The 18,324-nt window shown below is 52.5% G+C and overlaps 1 protein-coding gene across 1 annotated transcript in view; it reads left to right on the top strand.

The window, feature by feature from the left end:
- The first annotated feature begins 14,662 nt into the window (after nucleotides 1–14,662).
- The window catches only part of DIAPH1 (diaphanous related formin 1), a 323,613-nt gene continuing 319,951 nt past the window's right edge, over nucleotides 14,663–18,324 (top strand). Inside the window, 1 exon segment of the mRNA XM_063928853.1 lies at nucleotides 14,663–15,098. Coding sequence (XP_063784923.1) covers nucleotides 14,979–15,098 — 120 coding nt within the window. The 5' untranslated portion in view covers nucleotides 14,663–14,978.

The following is an 18,324-nucleotide window of genomic DNA, read 5'->3' as shown; positions in this document are numbered from 1 at the left end:
ATTAATCTATGTCCAAGGCGCATACAAAACATTAAACATGACAGAATACATCCCTTGTTAATGGAGATAGATGGTCTCAGATGAAGAATAGGAACGTCTCTGTTCAGAGGATTCTGCTTCTATTGTGTCATAGATTTCTCCCAATTCACGCAGAGGGATAAAAGACGACACAAGAATACATGTGTAGAACAGTATCGTATGAATAAAATTAATTCCACAGAAATTGCAACAGAAGGGCGTACCCCACTCACACAGAAACAAGTGAGTGGAAATCCGTAAAGGTATCTTTGTACACGTCTGTACTCCTTTTAAGTTAAACCCAGACTCTCATAGATGGGCGTACCCGAAACTCACACTGGAGATGAAATGGAAAGTCCCGTAAAGGTATCTTTATGGCCATCTCAATGGAGATAAGAATATCTGGTGGGGATCAGGAATGTCTCTATTCAGAATATTCTTCTCCCAGTCTGTCGTTAATTTCTCTCAATTCATGCCCTAACTTACACAGCGCAATGATAGAATATTCATATAAAGGTATCTTTTCAGAAACCAATCATATGCGTACCACAACTCACTCAATAACAAATAGATGACTCCTATCAAGGTATCTTTATCTTGAATTGCATGCTTGAGGAAGAGTGTATTTCAAAGTCCCAAAAAAACAGGAATATTTCCCTCTTTGTGTAAAGGGAATTTATTTAAAAAATCGTCCAATTACTCCCTCCTCTCGAGTTTCTTTTAAATCCACCATCCCAATAATGTGGTCACATCAACACTTTACTTACCTGGGGGTTAAAATCTCACACAACCCTTTTCTCCTCTACAGTCTCAACTTCTCCAATGTTATTCGCTCTATAGCAACAGAATTGGACGGGTGGAAGGGACTGTGGTTGTCATACTTAGGCAGAGCAAACCTGATTAAAATGATTTCATTCCCAAAATTAATGTTCTTAATACAGGCACTTCCCTATGTGATCTCGAACAAAGACGAAAAGTCGATTAATCGTAGTTTTAGACAATTTATTTGGAAGGGAAAACATCCAAGGATAGGGCTAAACAAATTACAACAGATGAAACATAATGGGGGGATAAACTTTCCTGATGTCCAATTATACTCATATGCAGCTCATACTAGATATATTAAAGATTGGCTAATCGGCCGGGATCTTTATGCGAACACATCACTAGAAAGGGAATTCTTGGAAGGAACTAATCTCACAAGTTTCCTTCATGTACATGACTGCGAAATCTCACAGGAAATACGGGATAACCCATTGCTTTGGCACACTAGGAAAACCTGGCATGTACTAAGACACAAATTTGGATTAAATGCATACAAATCTCTTTTTCTCACCTTTGTAGATAATCCTGAATTTCAGAATGGACAGGCTTCCCACCCATTTGTTAGTTGGCAGACACAGGGTGTGAGGACTGTGAGGGATTTGGTCTCTACGTCGGCAAAGAGGCCTTCCACGTTCCAGGATGCTGGGGAACGCCATCCATGGATGGCGGCTCACCCTATTGCATTTTTACAGGCCCAACACTACATTAGCTCCATTATACGTCCCTTCACAATGTTGGACTGGAACAACCCACTAGACATACTACTCCAAAGTCAAAGCTTGACACAAAAAGCCATATCCTTAACGTACAATTGCATACGGCAAGTGTTTATACCAGACAAATCTTCCACGAACTTAGCTCCTTGGCTTTCACGACTCCCAAACACATCATCAAATGATATACTTCGCTCACATACCAGAGCATGTGCACTATTGCCTTACTCTCCATATATCACTATGTTTCTAAATATACTGCACAGAGCCTACTTGTCCCCTAACAGGAGTTTCTTAATAGGTAATTCATCAAACTCCAACTGTTACAAGTGTGGAGCTAACTCAGCAGATTTATTCCACTGTCTTTGGGATTGCCCCGTAATCCGAGGTTTTTGGACTCAGGTCAGGAAATATGCTACCGACAGCCTGATCAGTTACATCCCCATGACACCTGAATGGGCCCTGTTTGGTATGCTTCCTCCCAATACTCATACATCACATGGGGGCAAAAGGCTCCTGCTGGCTATAGGAGCAGCGGCCTGCAAAACCATCCTACAAACCTGGCTACAATCCTCTCAGCCACTGTTGGCACTTTTTAAAGCCAAATTACACTACCTATTTAGGATGCAGTGGGTGGAGGTGATACTGGATAGAGAAAATAAAGTTGAGAGGTTCTTTCTAACATGGGAGACATATATAGCTACTTTGTCACTTCCGTTAAGGACCCAAATTCACAATAGCTTCAAGGACACAGTTTGGTATATGTCTCAGATGGTCGCTAATGACCCTCCAATTCTCCTGTGACATTACACTTAGTTAATGTCAAATCTCAAATGGGGCATTTTGGTTATGCGTAAAACTTGAAGTGCCCGGGGGAAGGACGGGGAGGAAAGGTGGGGCTCTGGTGACACGGCAGGCATCCACATACATTAAGTTTAATTTGACTTTCATTCTCAATTAATGTGATTTGACGAATAAGAATATGTTTTACAACATTGATACGAAAACGTTTTATTTACTGATAACATGACAATGTGATGTATGTGGCACTGTATGATGATAGACCATCTTTCAAAAACGTTGTAATGTTTCACCACAATGTTGTTAAATTGACATGATGATGCTTCAATAAAAAACTTTTATTAAAAAAAAAAAAAAAAAAATCGTCCAATTATTTTAAGAAAAGTACAACCGTATAAAAATATAAAACCAAAAATAAAGATAAAAAACAACAAATAAATCCGGATTTCATTGTGCAAGGCTACTCACAGTACAGCTGTCCAACACATTTCGGTCTTAAATAGACCTTTACATTTAATAATGCAAACATTTATGTTTGATACAGTGATTTTTAAATGCAGTATTCTAGTGCAGACAAAATGAAAGTCTACTGATTCCAATTTCCGCATACTTTACAAATATCTTAAACCTCACTAGTTTCATGGCCGAACCTAGGGATAAACAACTAAAAAGTTTACTCCAGATATTAACCACAATTAACTTCAAAAGTTTTTTTTTATCCAGTTTACAGTCCTTTTGCTTATCATATTTTATAGAGCATTTAGGATCATGTAGTGTTGGATGTGAGCCTGTTTTGTTTGCTTAAAATATTCATTTCTATTCTACCCGTGTGCACTGAATAAACGTACACATATGTCCATGCGCAGACTGTGTCATATCCTGCACTTGGGCTAAAGAGGTGTAACGGAGAGAAGAGGCTGAGCAGTACCAGGCCATCTCTTACAAATTGGCCTAGTTCTCGATACACAACCATGATCATTTGTAGCAACTAGTAGTGGCTTATAATTTTGACCCAATCCAAATACAGGGGGTTATTCAGGTTGGATTGCAGATTCTGCAAAAAAAGGTAGAATCTGAAATGCCTCTTTTTTTTTTTGCATGCTGGGGGCTGCCCATCACAGCGCAAGGCCGTCCAGTGGCTGCGACCGCATTTTAATTGTGGTCGCAGCAACTGTGGACGACCCCCTGCCTCCGCCACCCGGCTGGGGAGGCAGGCGGGCCGCCACCATTTTTTTTTTCAATCGGTGTGGCTGCGTGTGATGCCGTGCTGAAAAAACTCAGCTGATTTGACCCCGTTTTCCCTCCGCCACATCCGCAACGATCCATCGCCACCCCTGCCCACCCCGCATATGCCTCTACCTGTCAATTAGGTAGAGGCATTCGCAGCCAATGCGATGCTATTGCATTGGCCGGGCCGCACAGGAGGGACCTGCGAGTGTGCGGTGGTGCCGCCAATGGGGACATTGCGGGTGCATCGCTTAGCGATGCGACCTGAATAACCCTCACAGTACATAGACTACCAAACCTCTAGCCAGTAACTATTCACAGGTAAAGTACAAGTAGATTGGTTTGACAAGACAGTGAAACCATGCTGGCTGTTGGTGATGATATTAAAACTTTTTAACTAATGTGCAGGGGCGTCACTGGGGTCAGGGACACCTGGAACGCTGAATAGCCCCACCGTGCACACTAGAAAAAGTGGCGTGACCTTGTGAAGAGAAGTCGTGGCCACGTCACCCCACCTCATTTTCATCACGCCGGAGTGTGCCCAGCATTCCCGGAGATGCTGGCCTGCCCCAGGAGACTCGTCTGGCTGCACTGGCGGCAATTCTTCAAAGACAGGAGCCGGGTGCCGCAGATAATGCCACTAGGCAGCACCCGGCTCCCTGTAACTGAGGAGGAGCTGGCATGTTGGTGTCACCCCTCGGATGCCTCTATTAATGTATTTCCAGTATAGCCCCTGGGACAGCTTTCCAATTTTTATTAATAAACCTACTGGCAGTGTCCTACTGGGGCATGAAGGGCCCACCGGGAAATGCAGTGCCAAGGGCCCATTCTAAAGGATGTGGTCAGTCTCCAGAGGACATGCACAGAGGAAGTCCTACTAATTCCAATTTCCGCATACTTTGTTCCTGCCTGATTATTATTATCCTTTATTTATATGGCACCACATGGGGTCTGCAGCATCTTACAAACTTAAAAAGCAAAAACTGTATAGACAAAACAAGAAAACAATTGGCTTACAGTACTGAACATTGCCGGACATTGTTTAGAAACATTGCTGCATCAGCGGTCATAGTAAACCGGATGACGGAACCCAAGGGTTAGATGTCATTGTAGGCAGTGGGGAGGAGAATATGGTAAAAGTGAGGAGAGGAAAAGTACATAAGGGAAGAGGGCCCTGCTCGTCACATCTTACAGTCTAAGGGGGAGGGGCAGACTCACAGAGGTGACACAGTAGTAGATGTATGGAGCAATGGACCTAGGAGCATGGAGCAGTGGGTTAGGATGAGAGTAGGGTGGCCAATCCTGGGATCAGGATCGGTGGGATCCCGGGATTTAGGCCAAAAATTGCCTGGGGTTCAATCCCAGGATTGGAGTTTCCAAACCTGGGGATTTTGGGATTGGAAGCTCCCTTTGTTTTTTCAATTCCGGGCCGCATTGAGCCGCTGCCCAGATCCCCCTGCCCCGCTCCCCTTACCCCAGCCCATGCACTGCGCAGCGTGACATGATGTCAGGGGTCACACTGTGCAGCTTGACACCAGCCGTAGGACCTCACACCGCATCAAGTGAACCCTCCAACCCACCTGAACGGAGGATTGTGAGTTAGCTGGGCTGGCTGCGTGAGGAGGGGGGACACATTGAAATCAGTTCATTTATACAAAACACACCAATCCCGGGTATTCCCAGGATTGATCATTTTTCGAACCTGATTCCCAGGTTTCCAAAAAGTGGCTCGGGATTGAGATGAGAGCTGGATGGTTTTGATAAAGCTGTGGGTCTTGCAAGCCTGTTTTGCAATTTTGCAGAGAGTCTGATAGGGAGAGGGATAGGGTTCCAGAGCTAAGGAGCAGCATGGGAAAATCCTGGGAGTGGGAGGAGTTAATCAGTTGGGTGGAGAGTCAGCGATCCTGGGTGGAGCAAAATGGGCGGAAGTTTGAATTGAGTTCTGAAGGGGAAGGGTAGCCGGTGTTGGGTCTGTAGTAAAGGGCAGACAGAATGCAGTGCATCTGAAGAGGAAGATAAGTTGGACACCAGTGCTGAGGACACATTGTACCATAAACCAGTGGGAGATGGAGGCCAGTAAGAGGAGGTTACAGTAGTCCATTCTGGAGATGACCAGTGACTGGATGAGAGTCTAAGTTGCCTCCAGCGTCAGAAAGGGTCTGTTCTTGGAGATATTTTTGAGTTTTAAACTGCAGGACTGTGAATGGTGCAATGTGTGGTTTGAAGGAGGAGGAGGGAGGAGTCAAGGATAACTCCAAGACAACGCCCTCGTGGGCCAGAGCAGAGGATGCTTCTGTAATTTTTGCTGGAAAGTCCCTGAGGCCTGCAAGTGGAATCAGGCAACTCTATAAGAGGAGGAGAGCACTGAGCAGGTAGACATCTGCCTGACCGGTGACCATCAGGCAGGTACAAATGGATGAATACCAGCGACAGCCAAACATGTATTAGGAGGATTGGGAGGCAATGATAAAAAGTAAAAATAATGATAGGTACTGCATTAAAGATGTTCATTAAAAATGGCCAAAAATGTATTTCAAATGGCCAAAATAACTATGTTCAGCAAGTAACAACGAAGGTTGCAGCATGCTTTCATGTAAAAGGAAAAAATAGCACGGGTGCTAAATTACAAATATAATTAAATAATAAGGGTGTCAGCCAGCCCATAAGTAATCAGTATTGGTAAAAGATACTGTGCAGTTGTTATAACAAGGGTGTGATAGGTGTATCGGCGACCACTGGTGTTTATTAATCGTAAATACTACTATATATAAGGTACATGTAAAAATGATCAGGTTGCCAAAATATAATAAAAAAATATATATGAAGTTTATTTAATGATAATAATATATAAGTTTAAAAATTGTAGTTCAACATATAACAGTGAAATTTATTGTCAAAGTCGAAAAATATTGCAGTACACACATTACGTACAAACTACACACAGATGGCCTCCGCGCGTGTACTTGTTCTGCTGTGTGCACATATCTGCAATTTGCGTATGGTCGCTCCCGCGGTCCTGCGCATTAGCGCTTGGTATGAGTATTTACGGTAGAGTTTGTGAACGCATGGAAAGATATCAAAACACATTACATATTTAATCCAAATAGTGCACAATGTACACATAGTCCCCCTGCACCACATCAGAAAGTAACAGCAGTTTAAATGGTAACAGAACAAAGGGATTCACCTTTACAGGATAGGAGGGGACAGAACAAGGCTATAAGGTGGTGTTTGGTATCCAGCTGTAGGGTATTTTAAGGGTATCATTCCGGTATTGGTTGGAAGCAGATCGCATGTTCCTGCGGATAGTTATGTGCAGGAGCAGAATATAGATATAAACTGTATTTACTGTACATTATGTATGCGGCGGGAATCCAGAGGAGACCACCCACAAGAGCAGTTGGAACAGACATTGCCCACCTATTCAAACCGACCTATGACCTCTCCTGTACTGTAAATGACCATCCCTGTGTCCAATGGACAAAGAGATTACAGTATCCATTGTGTTAAGTTTTGAATGAATTGTACAAAGAGAGCCTGCTGCAGGCCTGGTCAGACACAAGACTCAGAAAGTTATCTATTAGATGACCGAGGACCGGACCGGGAAGCGCAGGCGAAACCAAAAGTATGTACCATTGACTGTAGCCATTATTCTGTTGTATTGTATTGTTTATATTGTAACCCCCTTTTCGTAATAATACGCTGTGGTGTCGGAACCCAGCATTTTAAATAGCAAACCGGTGTCGTGTTTTTTAATTTCCCCGCTAAGGTTTAAAAGCTTATTGCTATCGCTTGCATTGCTGTTAAGGGTTCGCGATGTATCTCTGGGTGTGTGCACGCTGTGTGTACTTTGTACCATCAGCGCGGCGTTTGTACGCAAAGTCCGTACACTGTACGGGACTTGGTACGCAAACGGTGTACAATGTACGTAGGTGGTGTACTATGCATAGCGACCGCAGCGGTTTCATGATAAAGTGTATTTAAAGTGTGTATAAGGTATAGCTTTTTATCCCTGTTTATAAATCAGCATTCTCATTATATATATAACATATACATATAAAAAAAAAAAGTCTCATTGACGAAACGCGTTGGAGGTGCTCACTGACCTCTTGTACAAACCTAAGCCACTTTTTAACCCTTTACTCAACTCTTTTTTTTTTTTTTAAAAAGGTGGTTTTATTTAAAGGTTAAGGTAGTATATATATATGTGGACAAAAGAGGCGGCACTCCAAGACTTGTATAGAAAAAAGAACTTTAGGGCACACAAACAGTGCAAATGCTTTCAACGTTTCGGGGAATGATACCCCATCATCAGGATAACACGTGCAAGTGATTACAAACAACATTATACTTACAATCTCCTCCGTTCCTGCTCACCGCTGGACGCCGTCCCGGGACTCCGCACCACTTCTGGTATCGGGTAGCGGAAGTGTCGTCCTCACTGAAGGCAGCACCGGGGGCAGGCTAAGGAAGGGAAACACAGGACTGGTTACCAGGGTAACCGTCTATACAAACGTACACATTGAAAAACATAGTGATCACAATATAGGGTGTAGTATACACTAATTACACATCTGTGCAATTAAAAATACAAGTGAAAAAAAGTCTTGAAGTGCCGCCTCTATTGTCCACATATTCAGGGGGTTGCTATACCCCATGAAGGCACACAAACCAGTTATAATCATTTGGGTTCCAGCTGCCCAGTTGGAGTGCCAGGTTTGTACTAATATATATATACTAGATGCTTCATCGCGCCCTACGAGCGTTCTTCACACCGTCGTAGGGGGCTACGCCCCCTTCACCCCTGCACGTCTTTGTGTGGTTGAATATATGATTATATGGAGTATTACCTGCATTCCTACTGTTGTTAGAGGTAAAATATTGCGCAATGTAAGGGCAGCAGATGGTGATGGGGGCGTCGCCTCTTGCTGCGGCGTGAACAGCGGCTGCAAGGCAGGATGTAGAGAATGTAGCGGGTGTGGGGGGGCCGTGGATGGGGGAGAGTGTCTGTAGATGCTGCAGGTGGAGGGGCAGATGGGGAAGGGAGTTGGGAGGTCCTAAGGGTGGGGTTGGGCGGGGGAGGGGGGTCCGGAGGTGCTATGGGTGGGGGAAGGGCGAGGGGTCGCGGGTGGGGAAGGGACAGTTGCAGGGGTTGCTGCGGTGTGGGGGAGGGCGTCTGCAGATGGTACGGGTGGAGGGGGTTTGATGCAGGGAGGGGGTGTGCGGATGGGTGAGGGGGCTGCGGGTGGTGGAGGGGCAGGTGTGGGGGTGCGTGGATGCTGCAGGTGGGGTTGGGAGGTGCCATGAGGGGGGGGAGCAGGTGCGGTCTTGTGGGGGAGGGGGTCAGGAGGTGCTGCAGGGGCAGTTGGGGGGGTTGGCGTGGGTGGGGGACAGGGTCCGAGGGTGGTAGGGGAGGGGCGGATGTGGGTGTTCCGAGGGTGGGGGAGGGGTGGGTGGCACGGGTGGGGAAGGGAGGGGTGTGGGGTTTGCTGCTGTGTGGGGGAGGGTGTCTGTAGATGCTACAGGAGGAAGGGGGTTGATGGGGGTGGCGCAGATGGGTGAGGGGGTTGGGAGGTGCTGGGGAGGGGGGGAGGCTGCGAATGGGAGAGTGGATTTGGAGGCGGTGTGAAGAATGGAGGAGAGGGGGTGTGGTGGGGGAGGGGCAGGCGCAGGGCTGTTGGGGATGGGGTAAGGGTTCCGAAGGTGCTGCGGGTGGAGAAGGGGCTGATTGCGGGGGGTGTGGGGGATGGTGGAGGGGGTCCGGAGGTGCTGCGGGTGGTGGTGGAGGGCCAGGTGCGGGGGTGCGTGTAGGCGAGGTGGGGTGCTGCAGTTGGGAGGTGTCGTGTGGGGGGGGGGGGAGAAGCATGGGTGGTGCGGGTGGAAGAGGGGCAGTTGCGGTGGTTTGGCAGATGGGGGAGGGGGTCTGGAAGTGCCGCAGGTGGTGGAGGAGCAGGTGTGGGGGTACGTGGATAACATGGGTGGGGGAGGGGGGGAGCTGCAGGTGGGGTAGGGGGTTGGGAGGTGCCGTGTGGGGGTGGAGAAGCATGGGTGGTGTGGGTGGAAGAGCGGCAGGCGCGTGGGTGTGGCGGATGGGGAGGGTGTCTGGAAGTGCCGCGGGTGGTGGAGGCGCAGTTGTGGGGGTAGCAGCGGGTGTGGGACGGGGTCCTATACACACAGCATGATACTGGTCTGTACAGCATGGACATATACAGACACAGCGACTGCACTCCTGTCCGCACTCACCACTTGTGGCTGGGCCCCGGCATTCCCATGGCCTGTCACATCCTCACACAGCTGCAGAATGCTGGACACCGCCGCCACCTCCTCCTCCGCTCCTCGTGTCGTTATCCACAGAAGGCCCTGAGAGAGTCACCTCCTCACACAGCGCAGCCTCTTCCGCTCCCCGACGCCTCCGTCAGGTGGACAGTGGACCGGCGTCCCCCGAGGCCGTCCCTTCCCCACACAGCTGCAGCCTGCTCTGGTCCCCCCGCCGGAGCCTCCTCCGATCCCAATCCAGTAAAAAGTTAGTGAAGCGGGAGCGTGGCAGGCGCCCATAGGCAGCTGCCTAATGCTGGCGCCGGCCCTGACACTGAGCACTCCCCCAGCAAGCATGGCGCCTGGAGAGCTGCGGGTAGGGGAGCGACTTTATATGGAGCTGGGGGCAGGAGTGGCGTGAGGCTGGGCTCCTGCACACAGACAGATGCGGGTGACGGGGATGTGGAAATGGAGGGGGTTGCGGCGTTGTGCTGACGGCGTGTGGCGGTACAGTGTGGGCCGGGTGTATGAGAGAGGTTGTGGGGCGGGCGGCAGCGGTCTGTGCGGCCGTGGTGCGTGCGGCGTGTTGCCGTTACTGTGTGTCCGCGTCTGCAAGGTGACGCACAGACATGGGGCGGCAGGGAGGGGACGCAGAGAGGCGGGGATGCAGAGACGCAGGGAGGGGATGCAGAGACGCAAGGCGGCAGGGAGGGGACGCAGAGATGCAGGGCGGCAGAGAGGGGATGCAGAGACGCAGGGCGGCAGGGAGGGGACGCAGAGAGGCGGGCTGGCAGGGAGGGGACGCAGAGACGCGGGGCGGCAGGGAGGGGACGCAGAGACGCAATGCGGCAGGGAGGGGATGCAGAGACGCAGGGCGGCAGGGAGGGGACGCAGAGATGCGGGCGGCAGGGAGGGGATGCAGAGAGGCGGGGTGGTAGGGAGGGGATGCAGAGAGGCGGGGTGGCAGGGAGGGGTCACAGAGAGGCGGGGCGGCAGGGAGGGGACGCAGAGACGCGGGACGCAGAGATGCGGGTGGCAGGGAGGGGATGCAGAGAGGCGGGGTGGCAGCGAGGGGACACAGAGACGCAGGGCGGCAGGGAGCGGACGCAGAGATGCGGGGCGGTAGGGAGGGGATGCAGAGAGGCGGGGGGGCAGGGAGGGGGACGCAGAGATGCGGGGCGGCAGGGAGGGGGACGCAGAGAGGCGGGGTGGCAGGGAGGGGGACTCTGCGTCCCCTTCCTGCCACCCCGCATCTCTGCATCCCCTCCCTACCGCCCGCATCTCTGCCTCCCGCTTCTCTGCATCCCCTCCCTGCGTCCCGCCTCTCTGCGTCCCCTCCCTGCCGCCCTGCGTCTCTGCATCCCCTCCCTGCCGCCCTGCATCCCCTCCCTGCCACCCTGTGTCCCCTCCCTGCCGCCTTGCATCTCTGCGTCCCCTTCCTGCGTCTCTGCATCCCCGCCCTGCGTCTCTGCGTCCCCTCCCTGCCGGCCCGCGTCTCTGCGCCCCCGCCTCTCTGCGTCCCCTCCCTGCCAGCCCGTGTCTCTGCATCCCCTCCCTGCCGCCCCGCGTCTCTGCGTCCCCTCCCTGCTGCCCCATGTCTGTGCGTCACCTTGCAGACGCGGACACACAGTAACGGCAACACGCCGCACGCACCACGGCGGCACAGACCGCTGCCGCCCGCCCCACAACCTCTCTCATACACCCGGCCCACACTGTACCGCCACACGCCGTCAGCACAACGCCGCAACCCCCTCCACTTCCACATCCCCGTCACCCGCATCTGTCTGTGTGCAGGCGCCCAGCCTCACGCCACTCCTGCCCACAGCTCCATATAAAGTCGCTCCCCTACCCGCAGCTCTCCAGGCGCCATGCTTCCTGGGGGACTGCTCAGTGTCAGGGCCGGCGCCAGCATTAGGCAGCTGCCTATGGGCGCCTGCCACGCTCCCGCTTCACTAACTTTTTACTGGACTGGGATTGGAGGAGGCTCCGGCAGGGGACCAGAGCAGGCTGCAGCTGTGTGGGGAAGGGACGGCCTCGGGGGATGCCGGTCCACTGTCCACCTGACGGAGGCGCCGGGAAGCGGAAGAGGCTGCGCTGTGTGAGGAGGTGACTCTCTCAGGGCCTTCTGTGGATAACGACACCGAGGAGCGGAGGTGACAGGCCATGGGAATGCCGGGGCCCAGCCACAAGTGGTGAGTGCAGTCGCTGTGTCTGTATATGTCCATGCTGTACAGACCAGTATCATGCTGTGTGTATAAGACCCCGTCCCCCACCCGCTGCTACCCCCACAACTGCGCCTCCACCACCCGCGGCACTTCCAGACACCCTCCCCATCCGCCACACCACCGCGCCTGCCGCTCTTCCACCCGCTCCACCCATGCTTCTCCCCCCCACACGGCACCTCCCAGCCCCCTACCCCACCTGCAGCACCCCCCCTCTCCCACCCGTGTTATCCACATACCCCCACACCTGCTCCTCCACCACCCGCGGCACTTCCAGACCCCCTCCCCCATCTGCCAAACTACCGCAACTGCCCCTCTTCCACCCGCACCACCCATGCTTTCCCCCCCCACATGACACCTCCCAACCCCCTACCCCACCTGCAGCACCCCACCTCCCCTACACGCACCCCCACACCTGCCCCTCCACCACCTGCAGCACCTCCGGACCCCCTCCACCATACCCCCGCAATCAGCCCCTTCTCCACCCTCTTCTCCACCCTCAGCACCTTCGGAACCCTTACCCCATCCCCAACAGCCCTGCACCTGCCCCTCCCCCACCACACCCCCTTTCCTCCACTCCACACCGCCTCCAAATCCACTCTCCAATTCGCAGCCTCCCCCCCTCCCCAGCCCCTTCCAACCCCCTCACCCATCTGTGCCACCCCCATCAACCCCCTTCCACCTGTAGCATCTACAGACACCCTCCCCCACACAGCAGCAAACCCCGCACCTTTCCCTTCCCCACCTGTGCCACCCATCCCTCCCCCACCCTCGGAATACCCACAACCGCCCCTCCCCTACCGCCCTCGGACCCTGTCCCCCACCCACGCCAACCCCCCCAACTGCCCCTCCACCACCTGCAGCACCTCCTGACCCCCTCCCCCACACCACCGCACCTGCCCCTCTCCCACCTGCACCACCCATGCTTCTCCCCCACCCACATGGCACCTCTCAACCCCACCTGCAGCATCCACGCACCCCCGCACCTGCCCTTCCACCACCCGCAGCCCCCTCACCCATCCGCACACCCCCTCCCTGCATCAAATCCCCTCCACCCGTACCATCTACAGACGCCCTCCCCCACACCGCAGCAACCCCTGCAACTGTCCCTTCCCCACCCGCGACCCCCCGCCCTTCCCCCACCCATAGCACCTCCGGACCCCACTCCCCCGCCCAACCCCAACCGCAGCACCTCCCAACTCCCTTCCCCATCCGCCCCTCCACCTGCAGCATCTACAGACACTCTCCCCCATCCACGCCCCCCCCCCACACCCACTACATTCTCTACATCCTGCCTTGCAGCCGCTGTTCACGCCGTAGCAAGAGGCGACGCCCCCATCACCATCCGCTGCCCTTACATTGCGCAATATTTTACCTCTAACAACAGTAGGAATGCAGGTAATACTCCATATAATCATATATTCAACCACACAAAGACGTGCAGGGGTGAAGGGGGCGTAGCCCTCTACGACGGTGCCTGTATGACCTCCCTACAACCCACACAAGTGGCTCAGGTAGGGCAGCTCATCCAGGATGGCACATCAATGCGAACTCTGTCTGTCAGCGTAGTGTCCAGAGTGGCCCTCTGCCCGTGTTATACTTTCACGAACACGTATCTGCTCCATTTCGCTTGCGCGGGGGTGTCCAATCACTTTTGTCTACATAGTGCACTTCAATTACATTCATATAGGATACAGTTGTGTGTTAATAAAAAAAATATATGGGGGGCATCCAATTCTATCTGATGTTGTATCACCTTGATTTCAGCTCGTCTTTACCCCGACTTCCATGTAGCCATTTACTAATCTTCTCCATTTCTACCGCAGCTCCACAGTTTTGTGACTCCTTGTTACTGTTCAGAGAGCTCACCTCCCGTGTAGACACTCTCCAGTAGCTTGCTGCATATGGGCACATTGCAGTGCCATAGAATTCTGTGGGGCTTGCTGTGCCGTGGGCCCACGGCAGATACGTCTAATATCGGTTGGCGATCCATATGTATTATGGTAAACCGCTGAAAGTGTCAGTTCAATTCCCAACCAAGGGCGTATCTGTGTAGGGTTTGCATGTCCTCCCGTATTTGCACATGTTTGCTCTGGGTGCTTTGCTTTCCTCCAACATGCCAAAAACACACTGATAGGTTAATTGGCTCCTTCTGGCACAAACATAATCCCAGTGTGTATGTGTGTTTCTATGTGATAGGGAATATAGATTGTAAAGTCCACTGGGTGCAGGGGCTGATCTGTGAATGACTGAAGTGCTCTCTGTGAATCAGCTGCTCAGTACTACTACTACTGCACAAGCTGCAACTCCCTCACTGGCCAACAGGTGGCGCTGTCGCAGCTCGCATAGCCTAACAGCACGCCCACTCGCCTAGTACATAGTATGGAATGGTACAGTCCAAAAATCCCCAGAAGACGCAAGAGCAGGCGCATGTGAGCTACCTACACAGACATATATTACTTTATTTGTCAAGCTACAGACAGAAATCTCATACAGTAACTAAAAGTTGTAAAAAAAATAAACAAAAGAAGTACACCACCCCCCCGTCCAGTTTGGTCTGTTCCAAACCCGGAAGTGTTGAGGAAGAAGTTGTTGGAAAGTGGAGTTCTGCCCTTTCTTCCGCCCTCACGTGTGAATGGGGGGTTCGCCTGTTGCGCGCGTGCTCATGAATATGCAGAGTGTATGCTAATGAGGCTGGGTCAGCGTGTGTGCTGCAGGGGACAGCGCCGTGTCCAGGGCGGCAGCAGCAGCACCGGGCTGGCCGGGAGTATCGGTGGGATTACCTCCAGCAGCAGCAGCTCCAGCTCACGTACAGCAGCCGCAGGATTACAACAGCCGCAGCGGAAGGGATCAGCACCCACCGCCCTGCACCCTATCACCCTCTGAGCGAGGCCTCTGGGGAGAGTGAGCCAGCGGCATGGATCCGCCAGCCGGGGGAGGCGGCTATGGAGGGGGCCCACCGGCTCCCACCAAGAGCACCAAGGATAAGAAGAAGCCGAAGAATCAGGAGGAAGGGGGAGAGAAGTCCAAGAAATTTGTAAGTTTGTTGCAGTGTTGGTGACAGTGTCAGTGCCTCTTTCCCTCCCCAGTGTCAGTGCCTCTTTCCCTCCCCAGTGTCAGTGCCTCTTTCCCTCCCCAGTGTCAGTGCCTCTTTCCCTTCCCAGTTGTCAGTGCCTCTTTCCCTTCCCAGTTGTCAGTGCCTCTTTCCCTTCCCAGTTGTCAGTGCCTCTTTCCCTTCCCAGTTGCCAGTGCCTCTTTCCCTTCCCAGTTGCCAGTGCCTCTCCCCCTCCCCTGTGCCAGTTGCCAGTGCCTCTCCCCCTCCCCTGTGCCAGTTGCCAGTGCCTCTCCCCCTCCCCTGTGCCAGTTGCCAGTGCCTCTCCCCCTCCCCTGTGCCAGTTGCCAGTGCCTCTCCCCCTCCCCTGTGCCAGTTGCCAGTGCCTCTCCCCCTCCCCTGTGCCAGTTGCCAGTGCCTCTCCCCCTCCCCTGTGCCAGTTGCCAGTGCCTCTCCCCCTCCCCTGTGCCAGTTGCCAGTGCCTCTCCCCCTCCCCTGTGCCAGTTGCCAGTGCCTCTCCCCCTCCCCTGTGCCAGTTGCCAGTGCCTCTCCCCCTCCCCTGTGCCAGTTGCCAGTGCCTCTCCCCCTCCCCTGTGCCAGTTGCCAGTGCCTCTCCCCCTCCCCTGTGCCAGTTGCCAGTGCCTCTCCCTCCCCTCTGCCAGTGCCTTCCCCACCCCTCTGCCAGTGCCTTCCCCTACCCTCTGCCTGTGCCCCTGCCTCCCCCTCCCCTCTGCCCGTGCCCCTGCCTACCCCTCCCCTCTGCCAGTGCCTCCACCCCTGCTCTGCCAGTGCCTCCCCCTTCCCTCAGCCAGTGCCTCCCCCTTCCCTCAGCCAGTGCCGTCGCCACTCCCCGTTCTGCCAGTGCCGTCGCCACTCACCGCTCTGCCAGTGCCACTCCCTGCTCTGCAAATGCCTATATTCCCCCCACCCCCTCCCACCGCCACCTTCTGTCACAGTGCCTCCCTCCTTTATGCTAGTGCCCTCTGCCCCCGTCTGCTAGGACTCTCCCTCTCTGCCAGCGCTTTCATCTTCTGCTGGAAACCTGTCTACCTGCAGATACAGAGGTGCACTTTACCTGGAGGCAGGGGCTCATCCTGAGCCCACATACACATTTCTACCTGTACGTACACCTCTACATTGTGTCAGATGACAGGCGACAGACCGACCCGAAATACTTAGAATTATTCCATGTCAGTGCACTGCTTCCCTGTATGTACAGAGTCACACCTGTCGGGCCACTGCTTCCCTGTATGTACAGAGTCACACCTGTCGGGCCACTGCTTCCCTGTATGTACAGAGTCACACCTGTCGGGCCACTGCTTCCCTGTATGTACAGAGTCACACCTGTCGGGCCACTGCTTCCCTGTATGTACAGAGTCACACCTGTCGGGCCACTGCTTCCCTGTATGTACAGAGTCACACCTGTCGGGCCACTGCTTCCCTGTATGTACAGAGTCACACCTGTCGGGCCACTGCTTCCCTGTATGTACAGAGTCACACCTGTCGGGCCACTGCTTCCCTGTATGTACAGAGTCACACCTGTCGGGCCACTGCTTCCCTGTATGTACAGAGTCACACCTGTCGGGCCACTGCTTCCCTGTATGTACAGAGTCACACCTGTCGGGCCACTGCTTCCCTGTATGTACAGAGTCACACCTGTCGGGCCACTGCTTCCCTGTATGTACAGAGTCACACCTGTCGGGCCACTGCTTCCCTGTATGTGCAGAGTCACACCTGTCGGGCCACTGCTTCCCTGTATGTACAGAGTCACACCTGTCGGGCCACTGCTTCCCTGTATGTACAGAGTCACACCTGTCGGGCCACTGCTTCCCTGTATGTGCAGAGTCACACCTGTCGGGCCACTGCTTCCCTGTATGTGCAGAGTCACACCTGTCGGGCCACTGCTTCCCTGTGTGTCCCGAGTCACACCTGCCGGGCCACTGCTTCCCTGTGTGTCCCGAGTCACACCTGCCGGGCCACTGCTTCCCTGTGTGTCCCGAGTCACACCTGCCGGTCCACTGCTTCCCTGTGTGTCCCGAGTCACACCTGCCGGTCCACTGCTTCCCTGTGTGTCCCGAGTCACACCTGCCGGTCCACTGCTTCCCTGTATTATTATTATTATTATTATTATCCTTTATTTATATGGTGCCACAAGGGTTCCGCAGCGCCCAATTACACAGTACATGAATAATCAAACAGGAAAACAGCAACTTACAGTTGACAGTATAGGACAAGTACAGGGTAAATAAACATAGTTACATCAGCAGATGACACTGGAATAAGTATCAGGTGGCAGAAGACTGATGGAGTTGATGCAGTGGAAGATTATTAAAGTAAGAAAGGATAAGCACATGAGGGAAGAGGGCCCTGCTCGTGAGAGCTGTGTGTGTACAGAGTTATACTACTGTATGTCAGGACTCGTCTACCTGTATGTATAGAATTAGTCTGTCAGGGCACTGCTCACCTGTATGTACAGAGTTATGCAGTGTCAGGGCACTGTTCACCTGTATGTACAGAGTTATGCAGTGTCAGGGCACCAGAAATATTGTCTTTTCCTTTTACTTACTGCTTTGTTCTCACGATTTACAGTAACACTATACAGTTGAAGTGTCGGCGAATATTATACATCCTAAGGGGTATTGTATTCAATTTGCGGCGTATGGCACCAGGTGTCTGCTTTCCGAATGTTTCTCTGGCACCTCATAACCACCAATATTGGAGTTCTTTCCACGCCCCCTTCCATAGAGTTGTACAAGAAAATCCGTAATGTTGGGTTACTCTAATAGGCGGTGATCTGTCCAGCCGCTAATTGCATATGGCCTTACTTGACTTCTTTAACGAGTGGTATATTTTGGTCACTGCCTGTGACATATGTATGGATGCTTGTATTATATGAAAGGGTCTGACAGGTGTTATTTCTTAAATGTAAAGTTAGCAGGATACCCGCTGATGTGGCCCAGCAAACATGAAACGTCCTCTTCTTACCATCGCAGATTGTTAGCTCTTTGGGTCATTTTTTATTTTTTTTGTCACAATCTATGTTGGTTGCGGGATGTAAACGAAGTACCGAAAACTGTCTATTTAGGAATGACGTCCCTATTAATTTCCTGCTTGCTGAAGTACTCAGTCTGCTGTGTCGTTTAATGCATTACCAGTAACAGAAATGAGCTTGTAAAACTAGTTTTGTTCTTTTTAAAACCGCATGTCCAGG

The sequence above is a fragment of the Pseudophryne corroboree genome, chromosome 6, assembly GCF_028390025.1.
Source record: "Pseudophryne corroboree isolate aPseCor3 chromosome 6, aPseCor3.hap2, whole genome shotgun sequence".
Taxonomy (NCBI): Eukaryota; Metazoa; Chordata; class Amphibia; order Anura; family Myobatrachidae; genus Pseudophryne; species Pseudophryne corroboree.
This window is presented reverse-complemented; position numbering and strand designations above follow the sequence as displayed.